The sequence below is a fragment of the Vanellus vanellus genome (assembly GCF_965231255.1).
Source record: "Vanellus vanellus genome assembly, chromosome: 7".
Classification (NCBI taxonomy): domain Eukaryota; kingdom Metazoa; phylum Chordata; class Aves; order Charadriiformes; family Charadriidae; genus Vanellus; species Vanellus vanellus.
In genome coordinates, this window is record NC_138912.1 from 14621670 (window position 1) to 14646070 (window position 24401).

The 24401-nt window shown below is 45.0% G+C and overlaps 1 protein-coding gene across 1 annotated transcript in view; it reads left to right on the top strand.

Annotated features, from left to right (window-relative positions):
• The first annotated feature begins 14158 nt into the window (after window positions 1-14158).
• The window catches only part of SH3PXD2A (SH3 and PX domains 2A), a 66661-nt gene continuing 56418 nt past the window's right edge, over window positions 14159-24401 (top strand). Inside the window, exon 1 of the mRNA XM_082486143.1 lies at window positions 14159-14512. Within this exon, the coding sequence (XP_082342269.1) occupies window positions 14311-14512 (202 nt within the window). The 5' untranslated portion in view covers window positions 14159-14310. The remainder of the gene's footprint in view (window positions 14513-24401) is intronic.

Genomic DNA, 24401 nt, shown 5'->3' on the forward strand with positions numbered 1-24401 from the left:
TATTACTACATCTTACTGCTTTCCCATTGAACCAAAGTGTCAAGCCCCAGCTGAAGGGGAAGGGGCTAGAGCAGAAAAACGTGGAGACAGGTTTACAAGGGGTGGGGGAGATGGCAGGAGGAGGACAAGGGTTTGGAGATAGCTCACAAAGGTATGGGCAACTACAGAGCATGGTACTACATCTACAGATGGGAGCCGAAAGAAGCCCCACAGTTTTGGGGTTCCTCATTGAGCTTCCTGCTCTTGGTTGTCCGCATGGCCAGCCTCAGGAGGAGGTTGTTCCTCAGCTTGTCTGAAGAGGGCAGAAAGGAAGCAATGAGGGGAGAAGTGGAGGCAAAATCCCAGCAAGAAGCTCTGGAGTAGCCAGAAAAGGGATTGAGTAGACGGAGTCTGGCCCCCTGGGGTTCCTTACCTGCTCTGGGCAGTAAAGTGTCCCACCTGAGTGCCCAGGACAGCATGGCGCTTCACTTATACTGACTCCTTGGCAGACTTGACCTTCAAAATCTAGATTGAAATAAAGGCTTAATTTCTGTTTTGTATTCTGCCATATGTGACAAACATTACAGTGAACAAGGCTCTAGGTCGCTTCTAAGAAATGGACACTTCTGAGGAACAGCCTGTTCAGCCCACTTCTTGCTGACTGATCAGATACCACTGTTGGGATGAGAACACCCCTGTTCTTCCCTTAATGCCTTTTATTTGAACATTGGTAAGTAGAAGAAGCATTTACTTCCCTCAGCTCCAGTCTGAGGAAACACCGCCAGTTACTGGACCACCAGTGAAGTTCTCTGAAGTGGAGTGGAGCACTGATTGTTGACTTCCCAGGAAGCCAGTGTAGTTTCAGTTTACTCTAAGATCGTACTGCTTAGTCTGTTTTCACCCTTCCAATTAAGACAGGAAGGGTGTATATCTGGAAAATGAATCTGCAAAGTGTTCAGCTGCACTCACCACTGTGGTCCTTGAGTAACTGAGCCAGTAGTACCTCATCATGGAGAGGATAATGGCCTACAGAATTGATCACTGTTGGAAAGGGGCACTCTTTCAGATGTTAGTGTTTCTTTGTTGTGGCCACTTGTTCTTATAATCCCTTTCTCAGTATTTTAAGGTGCACCTTAACAGCTGCAGGGAGAGTTCAGTATTCCCAGGTGATGTTTAACGTAGGGCTTCATGAGAACAAGAGTTTTAGTAATTAAATGGACCTAGGACTTCTATAGAACAGGTCATGCCTCTATAATTAAACTCTTTTTATCCTCCAAAGCAAGGTAGCTACATCCAGAGCGCTTGTTGGGACTTGGCTTTGGCCCATGCTAACTTCTCAGCTCTGCGAAGAAATCATTTGGGTCAAGAGCTGCATGGCCCAAACTACAGCCGTGCCGAGATGCACGACCAGTAGATCCAGTTCCCAGGGATTACTGCAGGAATATTGTTGGGCAATATGTAGCCTAACAGGCTGCGCAGCTATACAGACACTGGTATAAAGAAAGCTTGTTATAAAGGTCCCCGATAGCTGCAGCGATATGCAACCCTGTGAATCTTTAGGCGGGTGTTCCTTCAGGCCTTTACAGCAGTATTAAATAACGGATGCCAGACTCAACGTCGAACAGAACATTTTAAGCAGCATTACCGATGAAGAACCTGCACCAGTAGCCACTGCTAAAATGCCTGTGAAGGAGTTTCTCTGCACCTGCTGGACCAGGACTCAGCTGGATGCGCAGTACTAATGCAAACCGTGACTGTGGCATCCCCTGGACTTTGGTAGCATTGAACTTGCGCATTTGACTCTAGAGCGACTCTAGCTTTTGTAGGTTTTCCTTGAAGCTTGCCCTGCTCTAACTGCGCGCAAGACAAATAGTCTGCTGCTAAAATGAGACGAGTGGGGCTGTATCGCAAGCGTAAAGCGTTGGTCCCCAGCAGTCTGGCGCCTGTTCTCTTGCCAGTGGTGGGAGGAGCAGCAAACAAACCAGTCTCACTGGCAGCAGAAAAGCTTCTGGTGAAATCTAAATAAAATCATCTGTTTCATGTGTTTAGTTCACCACCACCACAGCAGCTTAATTATGTCTTTGAAGACTTTGCCCCCCCCCAACTCCTTCCCTTCCTTCCCCACCTGAGGAGCCCAGCTGACCCAGCTGGGGGTTGCCCACCTCTGTGGTGGCAGCTCAGATGGGATGGGGTTTAGCAGCTGCTTCCAGCGACACGCCTGCTCCACTGCTATTTCTGTGCAGTGCGGCTCCAACGGGGAACCTCCTCAGTGCTTTTCACAACCGCCTCGCCCCTGTGGCTTAGCTGTAATTTATGGACCCGTGTTTCTCTTGAGCTTTTAAAAATAATTCTGATCGGAGGGGTTTGTTCTGGATCCAGCTGAAGCCGGCAGCAAGGGCTGTGGGGGTCGATGTTAGGAGCAGAATTGGGATGCCGTTGCCTTAGGAGTGGCTTGCTGTGAGCAGGCGCCTTTAACTTCCCTTCCAAATACTGAGATTTCCCCTGACCTCCAAGCCATCTGAGACCAGCCAGCGCTCGGCTGTGCAGTGACGGGGGAGAGGGGAGGCAGGAAGCGAGAGTTTGTTCATTTACTGTTACCAATCCCATTGGAAACCGGCTCCAAGCCCCATGCAGAATTCCAGTAAAACTCTGTCCTAAAGGGGAAACCCGGGGCCACGCAAAGCTTGTGTTTTGTTGGCTCGGGCACAGCATGCTTCTGGGGCCTTTGACCTCCTCCCCGTAACCTGGCTCCCTCCGCGGCTCTTCGTTTGAGCTCTCTGTGAAGTGGAATCCATCACTAATGTCTGATATTTTTATTATTTGTAGGGAGAACTCTTAAAAGCTGGTAGCAATTAGAGCTTAAACGTCTTGGAATAAAAAAAAAAAAAATCCCCAAGAAGGAAGTTTAATGCTAAGCAGATGTGCAGGAGCAGCTGAAATATGCTAGCTGTCTTCTGCTTCAGAAGCAACCTCATCCACATCTTGCTGCTGTCAGGCTGGGGCAGCCGAGGAGTGCTTGGGCCGGGGAGCCCCATGTTGGGGACCTGTGGGATTGCTTACCAGTTAATACTTAGATCGCCCTTTTAGTCTGGCTTAGACCAATGGTTTTGACAAAGAGGAAAAAATAATTTGTTTAAAAAGAAATGTAAAAAAAACCCTGATAGTAGCTAAGAGGATTGGTTTTTATGGTGAGTTTGGTTCCTTGAGATCTTGTGGAGCATTTGTAGATACGGCTGCTGCAGATCTAGGTTTAAACTCCTCCTCGTCTTGAGCAGGCGGATCCAGGGTAGCTCTAAGCTTGCATTAAGTGCAGTTTATTCCCTCTATCTCTTAATTAGTGCCTGTTTCAGCCTTTTGCTGCCAGCTTGGATTGGGACAAACTGTTTGAAATCTTCCTAGTTGTTCCTGCAATAAATCTTCCGCTTTATTTATCACTGCTATATTCAGGTTCTTCTGTCTGGAAAAAGATCTGACAGCTGACTGAAGTTCACAATCCTGTTCCTGAAGGCAGTGGAAGTCTAGTCAAAAGCTAATAGACAAGTTGCTGACAACAACTCCTTCACACCCTTTCTGTGCATGCCCCGAGTCAGTAATAGAAACATGCTGTATATTCCCTCCATAAGCTAGAGCACAAGTTACTCTGCCAGATGATTTCCTTTCCTGTTGTACTCTACCAATGCGGAGCCTTTTTTTTTTTTTTTTTTTTTTTTCTTAAATGGTAATCCAAAGTAAATTACTGTAACTTACCACAGTGTATTTTGTACTGTATTGTGACAGTACAGTGCCGTGCATGGGTTTGGGAGTTAGATGGTTGGAAGACTTCAGGTTTTTCTCCAGACTGCCACTATTGAGAACTTACTGAAAAGTAAACAAAACACTGAAGCCATCTGAATTCTGATTATGTTCTAACACAATGAAAATTGTATGCCTGACTTAAAAGATTTCAAAACCTCACCATTCCCTTAGCATGGAGGAAATGCAGCAGTGTGATTCGTGGACTTCTGGTTTCCAGTGGGAAGGTTTGAAAGCTGTTTATGCTTTGTATCACGCTAGCAATTTCTCTGTTACATACATACTAGGAATCTATTACCGATTTTTGGCTGTCTTGTTACTGTCTTTTGACCTGCAGAATATGAAGTCGAATAGACCAGGCCACCAGTGTAGCTTGCACTTCTCTCCAAGTGATTGAAGAGTGATCTTCTGTGCTGTTAAACTGATGGGTCCAGAACTGGGTTCCCCATTGCAAATGAGTTTTTTAAATTGCATTTTGGAATTGTTTGTCAGAGTTTAGGAATTTCTTAGCCTATCATATAAACACCTCTACTCATCTCTTCTCCCAGGCAACGCAAGAGTAACAGCTGTCCCCATCTCCCTCATCCCACAGAAGGGGAGCGTTTGCTGGTTCTTATTTTGAAATGGGGGCAAACCTACTAACTCTTAAAACATGCTTCCAGTGTATTCAAACAAAAAAACCCCACCACTTAATATTTGAAGATTATTCCCAGAATCCCAAGCCAAGTATTTACACCTCATTTCATGGAGGGGGAGGGAAATCTTTTAACCTTGTTGGTAGCAATTCTATTAGCTTTTGCCTTAACCAGGTTCCTGCCTCATGTTCATTAGCTAAGAAATGGTATTTCTAGTTATACTTTGAATATGCCTTTTTTGGAGCTTTGTACTCTTTTCCATGGAGTATTATTTGTCTGTTGTTATTTTCCTTAATGCTATTCCAGGGTAACAAAATGTAAATGCTTGTAGAAACTTGCATGTGTTTGCTAAACTCAATCTGAGTTGCCTGTTGGTCTCTTGGGGATCATTAACAGCTGCAAAGCTAAATACTTTTGCAGGTCTGAAGCTTAATGAGTCAAACTGTCTCTTGGTATGCATTCCCTGTCCTATCAGGAATAAGCTCAGAGCCTATTTTATTCTGAGATCTCAAAACTGGATCACTACAGATCAGTTTCAGAAGTTCTGAAAGTCCCTTAAAACATAAAAAATTAACTGGGTAGTTCTTATGACTTAACTTTTAACTGAGGCCCCATCATGCCAACACCAAAGGAAAAAAAAAAAATTAACATTTCTTTCAAAGCTGTCTTGACTAACTTTCAGACTTTCTGATATGACTTTTTTCTTGTTTCTCTAACTACTTTCTCTTTTCATGGCTGCCCTCTTCTTGGATTTCAAGTTTGGATGTCCAGTTTGTCTGAGACTCCAAAAAAGAGTGTCGCTCCAGGTAAAGTCTTGTGTCGTGGTGTTCTGCATGCTATTAAAAAGAGAGGTCTGTAGTTCGAACTGTGTGTGGTTTTGGAGTTGTCTTGAATCTGAGTCTCTGACAGTGGATATCCAGGATCTGTCATCTACTTCTGTATTTGTTTTTCATGATGCACAATTTCTGATAAGGAAAAGCTTTGTTCTTCTGACTGCTGCCTCACCTTGATGCTGCTGCTAGCAGTGGACAGTAGTTTGCTGTGTTGTGTGTTCCTTGCCCAACTCAAAGACACAATCCAAAGCAGCTTCCCCTCTTCTGGTGGGCCAGCCTACCACCACAGCTAAGTACCTACGCAGCTGCTCTCTCACTATCTCATGTAGGATAGAGAAGAGATGAAGAGGAGCAAAAGTGAGTAATTTTGTGGGTCGAGATAAAGGAGAGAAACATGACTATGTGCTCCTTGTTCTTCTGAAATGCTCTTTTGCTTTTCCACAGTGAGTAGAAAGGGTCTTATATGGAAAACATGGGACTCTGAGGAAGATGAAAAATTTTTATGGGAGCATCAGATTCCTTGTCACGAGGAGTTGTGAAGGAGGAGGGAACAGGGAAACAACTTCTACATGAGGTGTCAGGGTCTGGGGAGAAGTAGTCCAATACAAGGCAAAAACTAAGCTTTATAGTATAAGGAATTAGGACTTCTGAGTAACCAGGGATTTCGTCTGCAAACATTTTTCACCTCATGTGGAATACTAGAGAAGAGGTCCCTTCTTCCTTCAGACTTAGCATAAATAATAATGAGCCATAGACCCTGTGTCTGTACAGGATGCTGGCCTGGTCACCTGGGCGGTTAAGGCCACACATAGGTCTCAAGGCAAGGAAAGATGGAAACACTCCTGCTGCTTTCTGTACCTGTTTTGGGAAATATTCAAGTTCATGCCCTGTTCAAAGTATGTGAACAAAGTCCCACCATCCTGAATGGATGAGTACTTGCTTGTCAAAGGTTTTTAGTAATCAAGACTGCCGTGATTTCAGAAATGCTGTCCTTGACAGAAATTGAATCTATCCCTGGAGGGTTCTACCTGATCTTAGCAGAGTAGGTGTAGTTTCGGGGTGGTAGTTGGATATAAAAGTGCAGAAATATCTAAAGTATTCAGTCACAGGAGCCTGGTGGTTGATAGGTCACCAGGGAGTTCAGGCAGAAAAACAGAACGAGACTGAACAGGAGAGAAATGTTTTGAGGAGGAGACAGAAGAGGTGGTGTCGCTTGGGAAGAATGACAAGAAGCCCACAGATTACCTAGCTGGGGGGTGAGGTTGAGTTTCTCTGATTCTATATCCGTTGGGAATGTGTCATGTTGCTATATGTAAAATGACAAATTGAATGCCAAGGTTTTCATCCTTGTTGAAGGGCAAGGAAGTGAAATCTTTAAAAGATAAAAATTTCTTCCCTTCTGTTGACTGCTTTTAGCTAAATGCATGTTGCTAGTTTGGCTTCAAAAAAAAATCTGTGCATGATGATAGGGCAAATGTAAATGATTAATTGCATTGCATGGTGCTTGAAGGTGAATGTTAATACATAGTCCTGCTTAGGAGTTTTCTGGTGCATTTGGCAGGTTCTTAGCTCCCAATGCTGTTCCAGTTCACGTGGCCTTTCTGTTTACTTCTCATCCAAACGAATTCCCAGTTTCCAACACAGCTACTTTTCAGTTCAGACCTGTCATGGACTGTATCCTAATGTGGCAGGCTAATGAAGCAGACTTGAATTTGAATATGATCTTTACCCACATAGTACGTATCTGTGTCCTAGGCTGAGGTTTGGAGACTAGAACAGAAGCCAATTCCATGCTGCCTGAGCTCCAGCTGAGGGTGTGAACCTGCTCCATGAAGTGGAGCCTCTAACGAAGGATTGAAAGTGGTTTAATTTCCTACTTTGGAAAAAGATGGGTGCCATACAGCCAGATCCTGAGAGATGCTGTGGTGGCACACTAGTTTGGGTCACCTCAACTGCCATTAAATTCTTTGGCTAGTCTGCTTTGTGCCATGTGGAGTAATGCGAACGTGTTGCACCGCTGAGCAGGACTAGGGCAAATGCCAGAGTATATAGGTGACTTCAGCCTGGTGGAAGACCCTGTCTAGCAGCTGTGTGAAAATCTCCAAGTGTTTTAACAGATTTGTGGGCAAAATACTTAAGTATTCTTAACTGTTGCTACCTGTAACCTAGTTGGTTGGAATTGCTGTTCAGAGAGCCAACTTTCCAAGGAGTAGAAAGAAGACTCAACTTTTTTTTTTTTCCTTTCACCTTCCTGCCTCTAATTTTTCTTGGCTCTGTCTTAAAACCTAGCAGATCAAAAATAAAAAATAAAAATCCTGAGACTAACAAGCTCCACTTGGCAAAGGTCAGCACTGAATTTCTCCATTTGTCAGGATTTTGTTGGAAATGCTGCTGAGAACTGTGAAGAAGGAAGAACTGAACTGGAGCACTTGCTTGAGAGAGTGCCTGCCATTTACCATGGGCCAAGCTCGTTCCTGACGTGCTCCCCACGGGGGCTGTGTTTTGCTGCTGGTTATAGCTGTGCGTCAGACACGTACTCCAGTGCTGGAAGCCACAGTCTACCTTAAAGCTGCCACTTGTCCCAAACTCTTGAAGGCTTATCCAGATCTTGGTTCTTAAAAGCACTAGAAAATACTACGTGTGCCTTATGCTGGGGAATGAATCCAGGCACCAGGATAACTTTCTGCTGCTGTGATCGCTGGTCGTATTCCCTTCTTGGTGGCAATGCACGCTCTTGGCTTGGGCTCCCCGTAGCTGTTTGTAGCAGCAACCCAGGGCGCCAGGAGGGAGTTAATGCAGCTCGTGGAGTTACCATCTGTACCAGATTTCTGCATGTATAGCCAGAAAGATAATAAAAAGATGAGAGTTTTTTAGCTACTCTGCAAGGAAGTTATTGCCCCATGTACTGAAAGGCTTGCAGAGCACGTGAGTGCTGTGGAATTGAGGAAGAAGGTGTATGTATGGATGCTCACTTGTGGAGAGACTTGTTGTACGTTAATCACAGCTGCTAACCTGGGATGAGAGGGTTTGCACACTGATCTGGCCATCACTGGGTGGATGGTGTTCAACCTTGTTTCATTCTCAGGCATTCTTTGGAATTTGGACACGGTTTTAGGCCAAACTTTTCAGGCTTCGAGTCTTCTAAATTACTTTAATGGTGAGATCCAAACCTTTCCTTTCCTGTTTTAAATCCTATCTCTGCCTAATAGCAGGGTGTCACCTGCTTCTGAAACTGTTTTCTGAAAACACAACAGCTCTTTGTGAAAGAGCTACCTGGCCAAGCTCAGGAGAGGACTACAGAAATGATAGTGCATTAATAACCCATTTGATAGACTTATCCAAATATTTATTTTCATCTGTAGTGAGGCAAAGAGGTTTTCGTCAGTACTGTTTTATTGCCAAGTCCTGGAGACTGGACTTGCACTGAATTCCTTTAGTTACTGTGGGTTGTGATGAACTTCTGTTTCTGTCCCTAAAGCTCTGTGGCTCGGGACTGCTGCAGCAAGAGCTGTTGATCTCTGAAGTCAAACCACTGCTAGGGCTGGGGGAACTCCTGTCTAGCAGAAGGGATGGAGATAAATCCCCTTTCCTGTTGTCACAAGCTCTGAGTGGTGTTTTACTTCCAAGAATAACTCATGTGCAGGTATAGCCTGAATTTTGGTAAGTGGGAAGGGTGCTGAAGAATGACAGGCTGGAAAGCAGGAGTATCCAGTAGATGAGTCAAAGGCTTCATTGTTTGTTTAGGGCACACTAAGAACAGAAAACAAAAGAACAAACAAAAATTAAAAAAAACCCAACCCCACTGAATAGAAGAGAGAGCCTAGGCTTAGAAACATGGTTTTGATCTGAATCCGTATTGTCCCCAAGGAGACTTGTAGGAGGCTTCATCAGCCTCATCCCACTGCTTACTCTAGGAACTAGTTATTTCAGGAACTACTTTTTTGAGACCCCTGTGAGATCGTGAAGTCTTGTGTAATCTCATGTGATTTATGTGGTAAAGTCTGTTTTTTATCTCGTGTGAATTAGACACTTAACCCAACTTTTAGGCAGACCTAAGCTCTCTATCTTAAAATACTTGGGGGTGGATCACTGGTGAAAGGCTCAAAGACGACAAGCAGTTTTAACATGTTTGTTTATCATAGTGACTCAGTCCTTCTGATAAGAAAGAAAAGAGGTAAAGTTTTTAGGGGATGAAAATCCCGTTGTTTAGAGCCGGGCATATGGCTGTTGTGAGGGGACAGACAGATTTGAGGATTTTTGAGTAGGCTTGCTGCTATTCTGGGTGTTCGGTTTTTTTTTTTTTTTTTTTTCCTTCCCCAAAAGGAGTTTTCCAGAGATACATAAAGGCTTACCCTTGAAGAATTGGCTTTAACAAGAAACCACAGCTTTAGATCCAAGCTACCGCAGTTACTCCTCCCTGAGCGCAGAAAACTGTGAAGCTCTGACTTTATCATATGGAAAGCCGTGATGCTCAGGGATGCTTTCTGCCAGACGCCCCTGGGTGCAGACCCTGCACGTGTCCTCAGCAGTTGTGCCCAGGTCGGAAGAGCTGGACTACCTGCCAGTTGGTTGTTCAGCTGTGAATCATCCTTATGGCATTCACTGACCGTTTCTGTGGTTTTGGCTGCTTGTGCAAAGCTTCCACTGACCAGCCCAGTACTAATTCATTTAGTCTGAATCTGTAAACACTTGATTGATAATCATAAAAGGGTAATATAAAAGCCTGTGCGCTGTATGGATTAAAAGAGCAGACATGTTTATAGCCTGATAACAACAGAGTACTCTGGCAAAGATCAGGAGTCTCAGATTTCCATATCCAGATGATTTTATTTTTGGAGTCCAGTTGGTGGTTTTCATTTTTGGCTATTGCAAAACCATCATAGGTCTTAGCTGTTGCAACACAGGAGGAGGAGGAGGAAGACGTTGCTTGGAACGGGTGTTCGGCGCTCTTATTTAGGAGGCTTTCACAGTAGTTGCTGGTCTTTGAGTACAGCGGGAGGAATGATGTTCCCTCCTCGCTGCCTGGCGAGGGGGACAAGGTTCAACTGTGTCACTTAGTAGTGCCAGCTGTGAGGGGCACGGACAAGCTCCGATGACATTTCTGCCCAACCCCAGGAAGGGAATCGCTGAGGTGAGGAGCGGGAGGATTGTAAAGTGGAGCCCTATGGAGAGGAGGAGGGGTATCCTCAAGACTTTAACCAGGAAACGGACTCGAGGCAGAAATAAACGGAGAGGCAAGCAAACTCTTATTTCAGCCAGCGATCTATCGTGTGCTCTGCTCTGGGGAGGGCTTGCAAGTCGGAGCTAAACCATAACACCGATTCTGCTTTTTTGGGGGGGAAAGCAGGGGGAACTTCATCTGGCACATCAGCCTTATCCTAAACTCTGCTCTCGTTTCTCCTGCCTGGGCTGAAGAGGCTTTTAAAAACGTGGGGCTGTAATGTCAGGGGGGTATTGCAGTGTGCATGTGAGCTTGCTGGGGAACTCTTGTTACTCTGCATCCCTCTTCTCTGGCGTGCTTCACACTGAGCAGGCTGTTAATCTTCAATGAGATGCTGTGTTCGGTGTTACAAACTAGACCTGAACTAATTAGCAGGGATGCGGAAGTGCCCATGGCGGTGGGTGTAATTGGTGCCGTGCTCTCTGTGGTGTTGCTTGTCTTGTTCTTTTGAATACCCTTTGGGGGTAAAACTTACAGTCTGACATAAAATACCAGCAATGTTGTGGGCATCCTGAGTGTCACTGAGGAGTAATTCATCTAAAGATGCTTGTGGGGAATGGAAGGCTGAGGAGGGTTAAAGTTGTTTTTATTTTTTTTTACCCTACTGACTGTGCCTGAAGGGAATGTAGTAACCACCTAAAGCAGGCTACCCAGAAAATGTTTAACACTTTTGATTACTGGGAGGAGCTATTTCTCTGTTGTCTTTCCTCCTCTCCTTCCTCCTTTCTTTCTTCCTTTACTGTTTCTGAAGTCTTCCCCACTGTGCAGTGCCTAATCCTGGGCAAGCATCACTCAGGAGCCACAGGGACCCCACCCTTCCTTCCAAAGGGGGATATCCTCTAGGCTTGATCTGCTGTAGCTGGAAACGAACAAGTTTGACCTTAGTTACTTCCTAGACCATGGAATTTATCACTCTTTTTTTATCATTATTATTATCTTAATAGCAACCCTGTAACACTTACACAAGCTTCTGTTAAAACAGTCTCTTAATTGTATGTATGTTGCACCAGCCACTGTAGCGACAAAGAAATCCTCCTGCAGCAAGTACCTTATCCAAGGCAGGACAGAGTAAACAGCATTGTAGAGTCCTGCTGGGTTTCAGGTATGCGAGTGCAGATATATCCTACCTTGCCAGACTTTTTTTGGAGCCAGAGTTGCAGAGGTGGATTTGAAGTGCTGCTTCTCTGGGTTTCCTGGCAAGGTTGCTCCCTTGGCACATGGTCCCTGGCTTGGCCTCGGTGACTGACGGCAGGGTGTTTGCCAGCCTGTGCTCCAGCCTGGTCCTCTCCTTATTCCCACCAGGGACATGTGGAATACATGAGCGCTGCTCCTGCCACCAAGCCAATACTGTGTTTTGGGGTTTTTTCCTTGCTCTACTCCCAAAAAAATTGTGTAGGAAATTAGATGAAAGAAGACCTTTGGGGTGTCTGTTTAGCAAGTAGCTTCCTGCATGTCCCCTGCTCCCTTTGCCATTATTTGGTCCCTCCTTTTGGCTTTCCACACAGTGAATTCTCTGCTGATGCACTTGTGTAAACATAAGTCCATGGCTTTTGTTTCTGGTTAGAGAATTGGTATTTACCTTAAGATGACTAAAACAAAGTAGGCATTGTAGGTGTTACTTGCGTAAGTAAGTTGAAGGAAGATGATAATGCTGCCCCATTCTGGATTGGAGAAGGGACTGTGTGGGAAGCAGCATGAAATAGGGGAAGGCATCTTGTTGCACTCTACATAACCCAATTAGCACTGGTTTAAACCAGAACACATAAGTCAAGTTGATTCATCGTGACCAGAAACACGATGCTTGTTTGGAATGAACAGTGATGGTGAAAATTTTTATTATAAATGTCAGTGTTGTCAGCTCATGGTCTTCTCCCCCTATTCCTGCTACTGGCTGTGGTTCAACTATCCATAGAAAAACTAAATCTCTTAAACACGAGCTTCTAGAGGAGATGACTCCTTTAAAGAAAATTAACCTATGTAACCTGAGGAGAGTCAGAGGCACGCTTAGGGAGCAAGGAAGTCTTATAATTTTCTGGATTTCTTAAATCTGGTCCAAAGGGAGGCATTGTGATAGTGTTTCCTTTCAGGAAACGGTTGAATTAATTGCTTTTTGTTCTAGGATTTTCATTTCACAGGATGCTGTTTTAATGGCTGATGCACTCTTTACCTCTCTCTTGGCAGGGATGCTAATTATTTGTCTGTAGAATCACTTTGCATCTTCAGCCCGAATGTATACGAACATGCTGCTTTTAGAAATACAGCACTAAGCATCCTGTGCTTGGCTGTCAATTCCCTGACTTGTCTGGTGGACAGTTTCAGACCGTGCTGCTTCCTTCCCGTCTCTTGTAGCCAATTTGTCATCAGAGATTCAGGAGACCTGGACCCTGCTCCTGGCTCTGTCCCCATCACGTGAAATGAGACTTGCAGCAAGTCATACATCTGCTGCCGTCTCCCCTTTCCATCTGTGTCTTAGTCTACAGACAAGAACTACTTCTTACTGTATAAAATGTATAATAATGCTGTTGGCCCAAACCACTCTGCCCTAATACGCATTGCTGTAATTTGGGAAACCTGTAAAATAATTTTGCATTAAGGCATGTGTCTGATGACTCTTAGACAGAAATTGTAGGTGCTTTTTTGCTCTGATTTGACACTCTGAAGCGTGTGTAAGTGAGGGCAGATTAAGAAACCCTGATGCCCTAAATGTTTTTGTGACTCTTTGAGGTGGTTTCCAGGCAGAACATGGCCAGTCTGCGCCTGGGCTTGGGGGTGCGGAGGCCCCGGCTGCAGTGTTTATGTTGCACCAGAGGGACGAGATGTGTCTGGTACAGTGCGCGGCAGGGTGAGGAGGTCCCCCTCTGCGTCCACTGCGCCTGCCTCGCAGCTCCACCTCAAAGCACACAATTTTGGTTTGGGGGTGGAAAAGTCAGAAATAACAAAACCCACCAAAACAAATCGAGAAACAACTCCAGGTGGGGGGGGGGAAGGGAAGAAAACGCTTATTTTGTGCCTTTTTTTGCCCTTGTTTGTGTGAGAGCCTACACTCATTCATAAATGTCTCTGACAGCCGAAAGCCTTCAGTACGAAAAGAAACCGAACAACTGCAGAGGTTGGCTCCAAAAGGCGCCGAAGGGCGATGAAGAGAGGGAACCCGGAGCATGCTGTGCCTGCTGGGGCAGCCGGGGGCTGCGGCACCCGGGTCCCGCTCGGGGCTGCTCTGCCACGGGGAATGCGGAACTGTGGAGCTGGCGGGGGGTGGCCGTGTTTGAGCAAGGATCTGGCGCTATAACTTTTTTCTTCTTCTGTTTCAAGTAAACACTCTTCCCCGCCCTCCCCTCTCTCCCTCCACCCCACCTCCCTCTCTTTCAATCCAGCTCATGTGTTTCTATTTAAGGGCTGCAGTGCAGACGAATATGATTGGCATCTACAGCCCCCTCTTGACTTTCAGCTCAAGCCTTTAGAGTGGAGAAGGAGCTGAGCCGCCAAGGGGAGAGCTGTTTTTTCTTTGGGTTTACTGGGGGGATGGCTCAGCTGTGGATTTATGCTACTTCTGCCCAGGATTTTTCTCTCTGAATGGGAGCAAGGATTGTGGAAACCATGTTGGGAAGAGGTTTATTTTCAGAATCCATCATGAAACTTTGCAACTAACTCACTGTTTTTGGCTCCTCTTCGTATTTTTTTTTCCCCTCCCCTTTTTTCTTCTTCTTCTCTCCAATGTCCCTCTGTGCTGCTGGGTTGTGGGCCAGAGGAGTCTGTTTCTATATGGCCAGCCATTTGGGGATATGCTGCGAGCCAAGGTTGTTTGCTGATTCGCTTGGCTCTGGTGACAAGTTGGCCTGTCGTGAATCGGATGGACGGAGGTCGCTCTCGAGGAGCCATGGCTGGAAGCTGGCTTACGGCTTGCTTTTTCCCTTCCCCAGGTGCTGATGCTAGTTCTGAACCCATGATCCTGGAGCAATATGTGGTGGTGTCCAACTATGAGAAGCAGGAGAACTCTGAGATCAGCCTCCAGGCTGGAGAGGTCGTGGATGTCATAGAGAAAAATGAAAGCGGTAAGACACATTTGCTGCTTTTCCCTCTTCCAATGGTCTGATTTTTGCATGTGTTCCTCTTCTTTCAGTTTCCTCATCACTACTTGTAGCTGTACGTTAGCTCCATCTGGTACAGTTACTATGTCTGGCTGAGGATGTTGAAGTTTCTCAATGTTGATTTGGGCTGGGGGCCAAATGTTGCCTTCTACTGTAAGAATGTTTCATGGGTTTTGTGCATTAATTAGCCAAAGTACGCTAATGGAAAATGAAGGTGAAGGAGAGAAGGATCTGCAGCTAACGAAGCTGATGTGTAGTAGACTGATATAGTTGCCCGGCTGTCTCTTCAAGTTGCTGTCAGCATTTCCATTACGAACTCCGTTTTCGGAGGATTTATAGGATGAGTGTTTAAAAATTGCTTGGGATGAAACTTGGCTTGACAGCTTAGCCCGTGGCCCAGAGCTCAGTAGGGAGGGGAGAGAATGTGCGTAGATAAATACGTGGCCGTGCACCGTTTCAAAACTCCTTGCAGAAGCATTAATTAGGGAATTTTGAGGCAAGGAGGCAGAGCCTGTCATATATAAGCAAGATGAAATCCCTTCTTCTGCCATCCCTGGAATAACCAGCTTCCACTTGGAAAATGATATTTTTGGCAAGTGTTTGTATAGATATCTTTTGTGTACTTTAACTCTCGGATGTCTGGTAGCTTTGAGTCAGCCTGAACAAACACATGAGACTGTGTACATGTGAGTGGTTGGAACGGGTTAGCAGCTGGTTTGAATAACTGCCTGTCTTCAGCAGCTCCCGCCCCCCCCACCCCCCCGTGCTCCTTGTGTATTAATCCAAAGCTGTTGTCCAGAACTAGTTTCCAGCCCACTCGTGACTTGTGTGCCCTCATCCAGAGGAACTGCTGGCACTTGGAGCCATTCAAGTGAAGGCTGATGCCGCGGTGGCTCCGCATGCGGAGCTCTTGTGGCTGGCTGGCTCTGGAGCGTGCTGGGCATGCCAGAGCTTGGGGGAACAGGGCACCCTGATCTGGAACTCAAATCCAGGGTTCTGAGTCAGGTTATCCACAATGATGACCATTCATTGTATTTTATTTCTTTTCTATACTGCATGAAAGCCTAATGCTCGTTTGGCTTAAAATGATAGTCACTTGCTGGCCAGTGATTTAGTGTGATGTCCAAAGAGAGTGTGTGGAAATGCACTGGCTAGTGTGAACAAAATGCGTGTCTCCCTGGTACTGACTGTATCACTTGCAAAAGTAGTAGAAGCCAAAATGTTCAACTGACCCACTTAAAAGCAATCATTATGATTGAAGCGGGGGAAATGTCTTAACTTCTTAAACTGTGTCTAGTCCAGTGGACAAGCATCTTCCCTTCCAAGCCTGAGGGCTCCTCGTTGTCAATAGTGGGTGTTACTGCTGTCAGAGCAAGCCTGGTTATCGTGGCAACTTACATTCATATCCATGATATCCCTGTCTTGGATAATGCTTACGGAGCCGAGGGGATTGGGCTGTTAAATAATGCAAGTGGTGTCTGAATTCCAAATTACAGTTCCTTTGTATTTTCTTTTAATGTGGCCTCTCTGCCTTGCACAGTTCACATCATATTGTATTGAACCACATGGTATGCGGAGATATAAATGGTGAGTGTCAGGGTTTGCATTTAATTAGTGAGTCCAGAAATATGACTCTTCTAAGGACTCTTCTAAGGAAACATCCTTGAACTTGGATTACAGGTCTTAAGACTGTATTCTGATGCTTAGCAGCTAGAGTTCTTAATGTCCACAAGGAAGGAGATTTGAAGCCCTGAACGCCATGCTATGATCTTGCTCTTTATAGATACGTGTATAAAATAAAGATACAGACTTTTCTTTAAGGAAAGAAAAAGTCACTGATTGGTGGTGAAGAGGGCATTATTTGCTTTGGGTACTTGTCTAAACTCTTCTGGCAGGGAAATTATGTTTTAGTTGTTCCAAGAACAGGACTCCAAACATACTCTCACTCTCTCCTAGGTTAGGGATACCACAGGAATTACTTTAATACTATGACTTCTTGTCTCTTCAGCTATAGCTTAACCTATGAATGGCATGTAATGAAACTAGCAAAAGTTTCCTGAGCATCAGCTTTTAAAACTCATGAGTTATTGTTTGAGTTTGGGTATCTGTTTAGTGTAGGCAAGCAAGCCTAGAAGATGTGATTGTGACTTCTAAGAACAGGGGGATATACTTTTCAAGAAAACAAGATTATTGAAATATGCACATGTGTAGCAGTTCATCTGACTGTATGGTTATGTTGGCTTGATAAGTGTTGTGAAACTATAGCTGTGATTGTATAAATTAAGCTTGCTCTCCTGATCCGAGAGGTGATGTAAGGTGCTATGGATGTCACCTGCAGCAGGGATTGCTTCTTCAATGAAAGGAAGGAGGTATGTCTAGATAGCTTGTTAGCTGTGTGGCTGAGAAGTCTCATCCAACTGGACAGTGTGCATTGGATCTGCTGCTGAGCCAATACCTCAGACTTTCTTGGGTGTGTAGATGCATGTGGCATATCATATGTCTGGTTTGGTTTTTTGACTGTACTTGGGGGGAGCTGGATATGAAAAGGCACAGCTGACTGCTTGATTTTAAAATCTGACTTGCCTGAATAGGGTTGCTTGCTAATGCCTAGAGACACTTAAATGGTTCTTTTTCTTTTTCTTGTTTGTGTTTTTTTTTTTTTTTTTCCTGGAATGGGAAAAACCTTAACTTGGCTCTGGTGCATGGCTTTGTAGGGAAAAAACACCTTCTCTTTGCTGGTCAAAAGGCCCTATGCTTTTTACACAGGGAAGCTCAAAACTACTTTCCAAACAAAGGTGCCTGTTTCATGTCCTGCTGGATATTTTCTTCTGAACCCTTCTAGGGCCTGAGCTAGAGTTACTGTCTCCTGTGATATCTCCCTCCAAATTGTGTACTCCCTGAAAGGAAGTAAGCTCTGCTTTCAAAGGCCAGTGTATCGGGTGGGGAGGGGGGGAGAATCTGATTTATTGAAGTTCTGTCCAGTTATCATCAAGCTACATTAACTTCATCTTAAGTGTGTTGCATATACTGTATAGTCTTATTCAGTGTCACTTTTCCAATATAAGAAATGGTATTTAAGGTGTCTCACAGGCAGATACGTGCCAGTCCATTTGTTAGGGCCTTGTCTCATACTTAGTTTCCTCTTTCACTGAAAGACTTGTATAAGTTTGTCTTCATTATTGTGCCAATGAAAGTTATGACTTGGACATCATTTGAAGTTGAAACTTCTGTTCCGTATTATGACTTAAAAGCAAGGTCAGTGGAGCATATGTGGTGAATAACTTCTGAAACCTTTCATTCTTGGTCATGAAGCCCATGGGTCACTGTAACCTGACCATTGCTGCAATTGCCACGGGAGCAAACCTTGTTAGACTGAAAGAAATCTGTAGGATTTCTATACTTGAGAACAAATCATTTAGTAATGTGCCAGCTCTCAGACTTGGCACTTGGTTTTTCATGGCAAATACCTATTTTGGCTCAGTAAAATTGTCCTTCAGACCTTCGGAACTGTAGTTACACGAGCAGAAGACCCACAGTGTGCCTCATGTATCTGGTAGATATTTATCTCTTTTCCTTAGCTGAGGAGGAAACTCTGCATGTAGCAATGGTCACAAATGCATCAGGAGAAAAACAAAGGTTTACAGTCTCTCCAGATGGTGTCTGGGAACAGGCTGTAGTTACCGGGCTTGTGTTCTTTGCTGGAGGTGACTGTAACTTGTTTAAAGGCACTGTGTAACCAACTTGCCCTGTCCAACACCATCTAAACATTTCTGAGCTGTCTCAGAATAATAATGTGAATAGTCCAGTCAAGTCTTGTCTGTCAAGTACAGAGGCTTCTCTTAAATCTTTAAAGAAAAAGTCTTGTGGAATGACATAAAAATGTATTTCTGCTGCAGAAAGGAAATGTTGTGACTTTAAAGCAGGAATCCGCACAGATTTCGTTAAGGTAGAAGAAGGAGGGACTGGGCCAGAGCAGCTCCTTCTCTGCCAAGTTTTGCATGGATGTGGCTTGAAACGGTCAAGCTATAAACTGTGGCGGCAGTGTTTGCAGTGGAAAACCTGACAGATGGTGAAGTATAAGCGTACTCCTGAGCGCCTCTGCTGCTGCTCTTCTCGCAGGCAGGACGGGGGCTCTTCCCTCACAGCCTCCAGGAGCCATGTCTGTGGTGGAGGCATTGTGGGATGGTGTTTTCAGCTGGGCTGAGTGGGACCATAGCCATTTCCTTTGCAATTACATAACTGCAGACCAATTTCTAATATTAGATTACACACAATACATAAAACAAAGCTATTATGGCTAGTGTAACTTTATTGGGACCCAAAGGGATCTCTGAGAAGGGAGGCTGCTCTTCTCCCCTTGGCTGCGATGTGGCACTGAAGAATAAGGAAGGTCTCTGCCTCAGTGCCCTGGATTAGGGGTCTTGGGACTGGCTGGTTGTCCGTGCAGTGTTGGGAGATCAGTCTGTGTCTGGCAATGTGCTCTGCATCACCATTTGATTTCACTTGTGCTGCTCGCTGGCTGCAGTCCTGATGTAGGAGAGGGACATAAAGAGGTCACAGCTCTCTTGTGACTGACTCCTGGGGATACACTGGCTTCCCTATTGCAAACTCCATCCTCTTAGATTGAGGGCTTTTTGAGTTTGGCTTCTGCCTCTTTGCAAGAAATACTGCACACTTTATTTGAAGGTGGTGCTTTCTGGGGTTAAGTAACTGGTTTTACTCTGTACGAAATCAGACCAAGTTTACTTTCTTGGTCAATTACTGCATCTTGGCTAAAGGGGCACTGTTAAAGTAGACCAGATAGAAATAGAGAAGTTGGGGTTTTAGCATTTCATGAATCAACTTTCATCCCTGTATCCCCTGTGCCATGCTGGCTTTTGCAAGAGTCATTGATTTTTTTTTTTCCGTCCCTTTTCTTTATTGTGGTGGGGTGTTTTGTTTTAAATTGTGTAAAGACAACTGTTTCTGTCTTTTATACCCATTTTCTGCTGCTTTACCCCTTTCTCTAGGATGTTGTCTTCATGATCCCCACTTTGTACCCAGGGGAAGCATGGCACTGTGTGGGCTGCTAGTAAATGTCTCTGAGCATTAGTATTATCATTTTGCAAAAGCTGGCCAAAACCAGTGCCCTTCTGTTCATTCTGACAAATAAGTGATATGCTCGCAGTTTCCTAGGCTTCAAATGTGAATGTAGTTATATACCAAATTGCAAATGCAGTTATGATGTTTGCTTATGAAATGTCAATAACTGTGTGTCCACTGCTTGGATATGTTGCCAGACACGGTATGCCTAACTGCCAACATCGTGCTTTATTTCAGGTGCAATTGTACACACTGGCTTTCCCTGGAAAGTTATCTTTTTTCCTTGCAAAGTATTTCAAGAGAGTGTGGTAATCAAATATAATTCAGGACTTAATTTCGGTTTGTACATGCAGCTCTGCCCTGTCTTTTGCTCTGGGAAATCTGCTTTGCATTTCCATTTCTTCCCAGCATGGCTATGTGTTTGAATTTTAAACCTTGTAAGAGACCGTGGTTGTGATACAAAAAATAAATACTCCCTCATACAGCAGCCCCTTCTCTACATCAGTCATTGAGCTGTTCCTGGAATTTGAGGAGGAGAAACAAACTTGTAGGTTGTACATCTTTCTTCTAGCACCAGTGGCTTCATTCCAGAGGACAGGTTTAGGTAAGTGGACGCCACTAAATAGCTGGGATAGCTTGTGTAACTACTCCTGTACGCACCAGTATTCATAACTCTCTAATCAGCAGAGCTGAGTTCAAAGAAGGATCACCCCAAACCCTTTTGTGCTTAGGCCACGGCAGTAGACTCCAGTGCCCTATTCTGAACGGACTGCTGCGTTGCCATGCCTCCTGCCTTTCTGGGCCTGTCACCAGCCCTGCAGCAGAGGATACTTGATCCACTTATGAATCAGTTCCTGTCCTGCTGCAGTTTTCTGCCCAGTGTATGTACTAAGGCACACAAACACAGGCCGTCTGAGGAGGCAGGGTGGGTGATTAGGAATTTTTGGCTAGGAGTTACTGGAAAGTTATTTAATGTCCTAAACAACAGTGTTTGTAGAAGTTTTCCCTCCAAACAGGGACAGCGCTGGCAAAGCAGAGATGCTTTTCTCCTTCAAATGCATGTAGCTTGGGGCTGGAGGAGGGCTTCTCTGTGCAGGTAGAGCTTCAGAGTGAAGGTAAGGATGCTCTGTGGCACTTGCCTGTCTCACTGCAGCAGTGTCTTTGCTCTGTCTTCAGGCTTTTTGGAGATAGTGATCAAGACTGGTTATTCTCTTGCTTTGCAGTGGTATAAGCAAAGTATTCTGCTGATGCATGTGGTTGCAAAGGATGGAATTTACTTAAACTTTTTAGAACTGTCTGGAAGCTGGCATCTGTGCAGAGAGTCTGGGTGCTTTGCTTTAAAGTAGCCAATGGAAATGGGGTGAATGGAGTATTGGTAGGATGGACAGGAACATTGAGATTAATCCAGGCTCTGTGCTGTCTCCCAGAGAAGCCTGAGACAAGCTTTGAGCAGAGAGGTAAAACTGGATGTGATGGCTCACTCTAGCCAAGCTCTCACTAGAGATCAGCTCCTTTCTGGGAATACAGTGCCTGACCAACCCTGCAAATACTGCAAACAGGCACTCCCTCTTCCAGTGGCCTGTTTGCAAAATGTTCAATGAATGGAGAGAATTTACACTCACACCAGAAACAGCCGGATCAGCAGGAGATGAGGAGGAGCCCTCCTTCCTCTGCTCTTGCCCCTGGGAGCCCAAGGGTGGGGTGACACTGTATAATGACTTTAGCAGCTGTACTAAGCTGGAAGCAGCCCCTGACAGCCTATCCTGACCTCTGGTGATTCTGTTTTGTAAGTATTTTCTAGCCCCTCTTTTCTTGCCTTTTTTTTTTTTTTTTTTTTTTTTTTCCTCCTAAACTGATTGGATTTTTAAATGTGTGCCTCCACAAGGGTAAGGAGGTGGTGGCTGCTTTCTCTTTCTGACTAGCCAACTTTCAGCAGGCAAAGGATGTTGGTATGGGTGAAGCCCTCATAAGTTTCAAGAATTTTTTAGACTTACTGTGCACATAAAGGAAGCATGCCACGATGTTTCTGAAGTGGTTACCTCTGAGATGCAGTTCAAGGCTCCCCTGTACCTAGGCTTGAGCAATAAGCTATTTGGGACTGACTTTTCTAGACCTGCCTATTCCTTGAGCCATCACCAAACCAATATCTCAGCTGAGGTTGGGAGGTTGCTGCATAAAATAAAATGCTTGAATTATGAATGTGTTGTAATATTCATGCTGCTATCTTACGGTGTTTAAATGGCTTTCTTTTCCCCTGCTCAGCAACTTACATGGCAAGTGGTGTTTGTTTCTGTATTTAAGAGCTTGGAAGGTAATTCTCTATGCTGGAACCAAAGCGGGGTTGTTAATACTTTAGTGTTTGTAGTTATCCTTTGTCACTGTGGAAAATAAGGTTGTTTATCGCCATCTTTGAAATACCTGTGGGTTTGTGACTGTGCAAAGAGGTTGAGTGGACTCTTGCTTTTCTCCTGGGAATACTCATTCCAGCCCTGTAGCAAGGAGAGACTGTCCCTTTAATTGTGCTGTGACACTTCCATCCCTTCTGGGAAGCCTCTGCATTTGATAGACATCCTTGCTCAGTTTTCCTTTGCCCAGCTTTGAATTGTAGCGCATACTTGCTCTGACTTCTTGGTGACAAGCTCATTATGAACGCTTGAAATACGGCTGTCTGGTAACACTATGCCCTTTCCAATGCCTAATTCTGCTGAAGCTTTCCTGGGATACCTCCAGACTGCTCTGGAGCTCTGCTAGTAGGGATGTTTTGCTTGTTGGGATGGAGGAATTGATTGGTGGCTTGTATTTTTTGGGTCTCACTTGAGTTGGGAGCAGCTGAATGTTATACTAAAGTGACCTTCAGGGCATTCATAAAGCCTTGCTAAAGCTAACTATTAGTTCTGTTCCCTCAGGTTCATAATGGATTTTTTCAGTGTAGTAAGAAATTAATGTCTACTTTCCAAGTAATGCTGTCTCATTTCATTCTCCTATAGAGGGAAAAGGATGGTTAACAGGTAATAAGGACACAAGAGATGTCATGGGGTCGTATTGCTCTAAAGCATTCTCCTCTTTAATTGTACCTGTCAGATCCCCTCTGTATAGTGTTTGCATTTAAATTGTTTTAAAGCAACATCTGCCTGGCAGAAAAGGACCTGGGGGTGTTGGTTGACAGCTGACTGAGTATGAGGCAGCAGTGGGCCCAGGTGGCCAAGAAGGCCAACAGCATCCTGGCCTGCATCAGGCATAGTGCGGTGAGCAAGACTAGGGAAGCGATTGTCCCCCTGTACTCAGCACTGGTGAGGCCCCACCTCAAATATGGTGTCCAGTTTTGGGCCCCTCACTGCAAGAAAGACATTAAGGTGCTGGAGCGTGTCCAGAGAAGGGCAACAAAGCTGGTGAGGTGTCTGGAGCACAAGTCTTATGAGAAGCAGCTGAGGGAACTGGGATTGTTTAGCCTGGAGAAAAGGAGGCCGAGGGGAGAGCTTATGAAGCCACCTGAAAGGAGGTTGTAGAGAGGTGGGGATCAGTCTCTTCTCCCAAGTAACAAGTGATAGGACAAGAGGAAGTGGCCTCAAGTTATGCCAGCCTCAAGGTTTAGATTGGATATTAGGAAAAATGTCTTTGTCAAAAGGGTTATCAAACATTGGAACAGGCTGGCCAGGGAAGTGGTGGGATCACCATCCCTGGAGGTATTTAAAGGACGGGTAGGTGTCATGCTTTGAGACATGTTTTCATGGTGGTGATGGCAATGTTAGGTTAATGGTTGGACTCAATTATCTTAAAGGGCCCTTCCAACCTAGATGATTCTATGATTCTAGCTCTCCAGATAGAGACACAATAAAACTGAACTTCCAATTTGAAGTCATTCCTCTACAGCGTATTTTCTCAAATGCTTTGGGCTGTAGTGTGTGGTTTATATTCATTTTTTAGTCTCATTCCCATTGTTTGTCTTAATCTTGGGCAACTGGTATTCTGACAGGGCTAGTTCAGTTATGTGGGGTGTTTTTTCCATTTTATGGAGACATCTGAAGTCCAACCACTTTGACTTTTGTATTCATTTGCCTTTTCTTTAGCTGATGTCATATGCCTGTGGGACAACTCTCCCCCACCCCCAGGTTTCTCTAAGCTAGGGGGAAGAGTTATTGCTGTGAATAGGAAGTCTCCAGATGTATATTTAATATATCTCCAAGGCTGGGTTTTTCCCATCTGCTGTCTTCTGAGCATCCCACCGAAGTAAATAGGTTCCCTCTTAAACTTCCCTCTGCCTGGCTTGATGTGGAACAAAATACTACCTCTTTAGTTCTACAGTTCTCTGATCTCTCAAGAAACGGGAATGGGAGCCCAGAGAGAGGAAACCCCCTGCCCTGCAAGACCTAGCAGGGCAAGCCCACTTGCAGGGGTAAAGTCTTCACACAGGCGGGACTGAAAGAAGTCCCACAAGGTTGCCAGGTCAGCATGTGTGGAGGCTCTTGTCTCCAAACCACAAGAAGTGTAGTTTAAAGGGGGGGAAGTCAATGTCAGCCCTTGCAAAGATTGTTTGTCTGCAGCTGTCTTGACTTCCCCATATCCAAGGGGCTGAGACCCTTAAGACCCACTGTAGGAGCAGGGGAGGGAACAAGCCTGTCTGGACTTCGTGTTTGGTAGCTGTGGGCATGAAATCTGTGCCAGGACTTCTGAGACTGCCCTGCTAGTCTGGCTGCTGGGGAGAGGGTGGGATGTGACCACTGAAACCACAGGCTTGAAGACTTAGTTGTCTATGAAGGCAATTTAGTCTTGG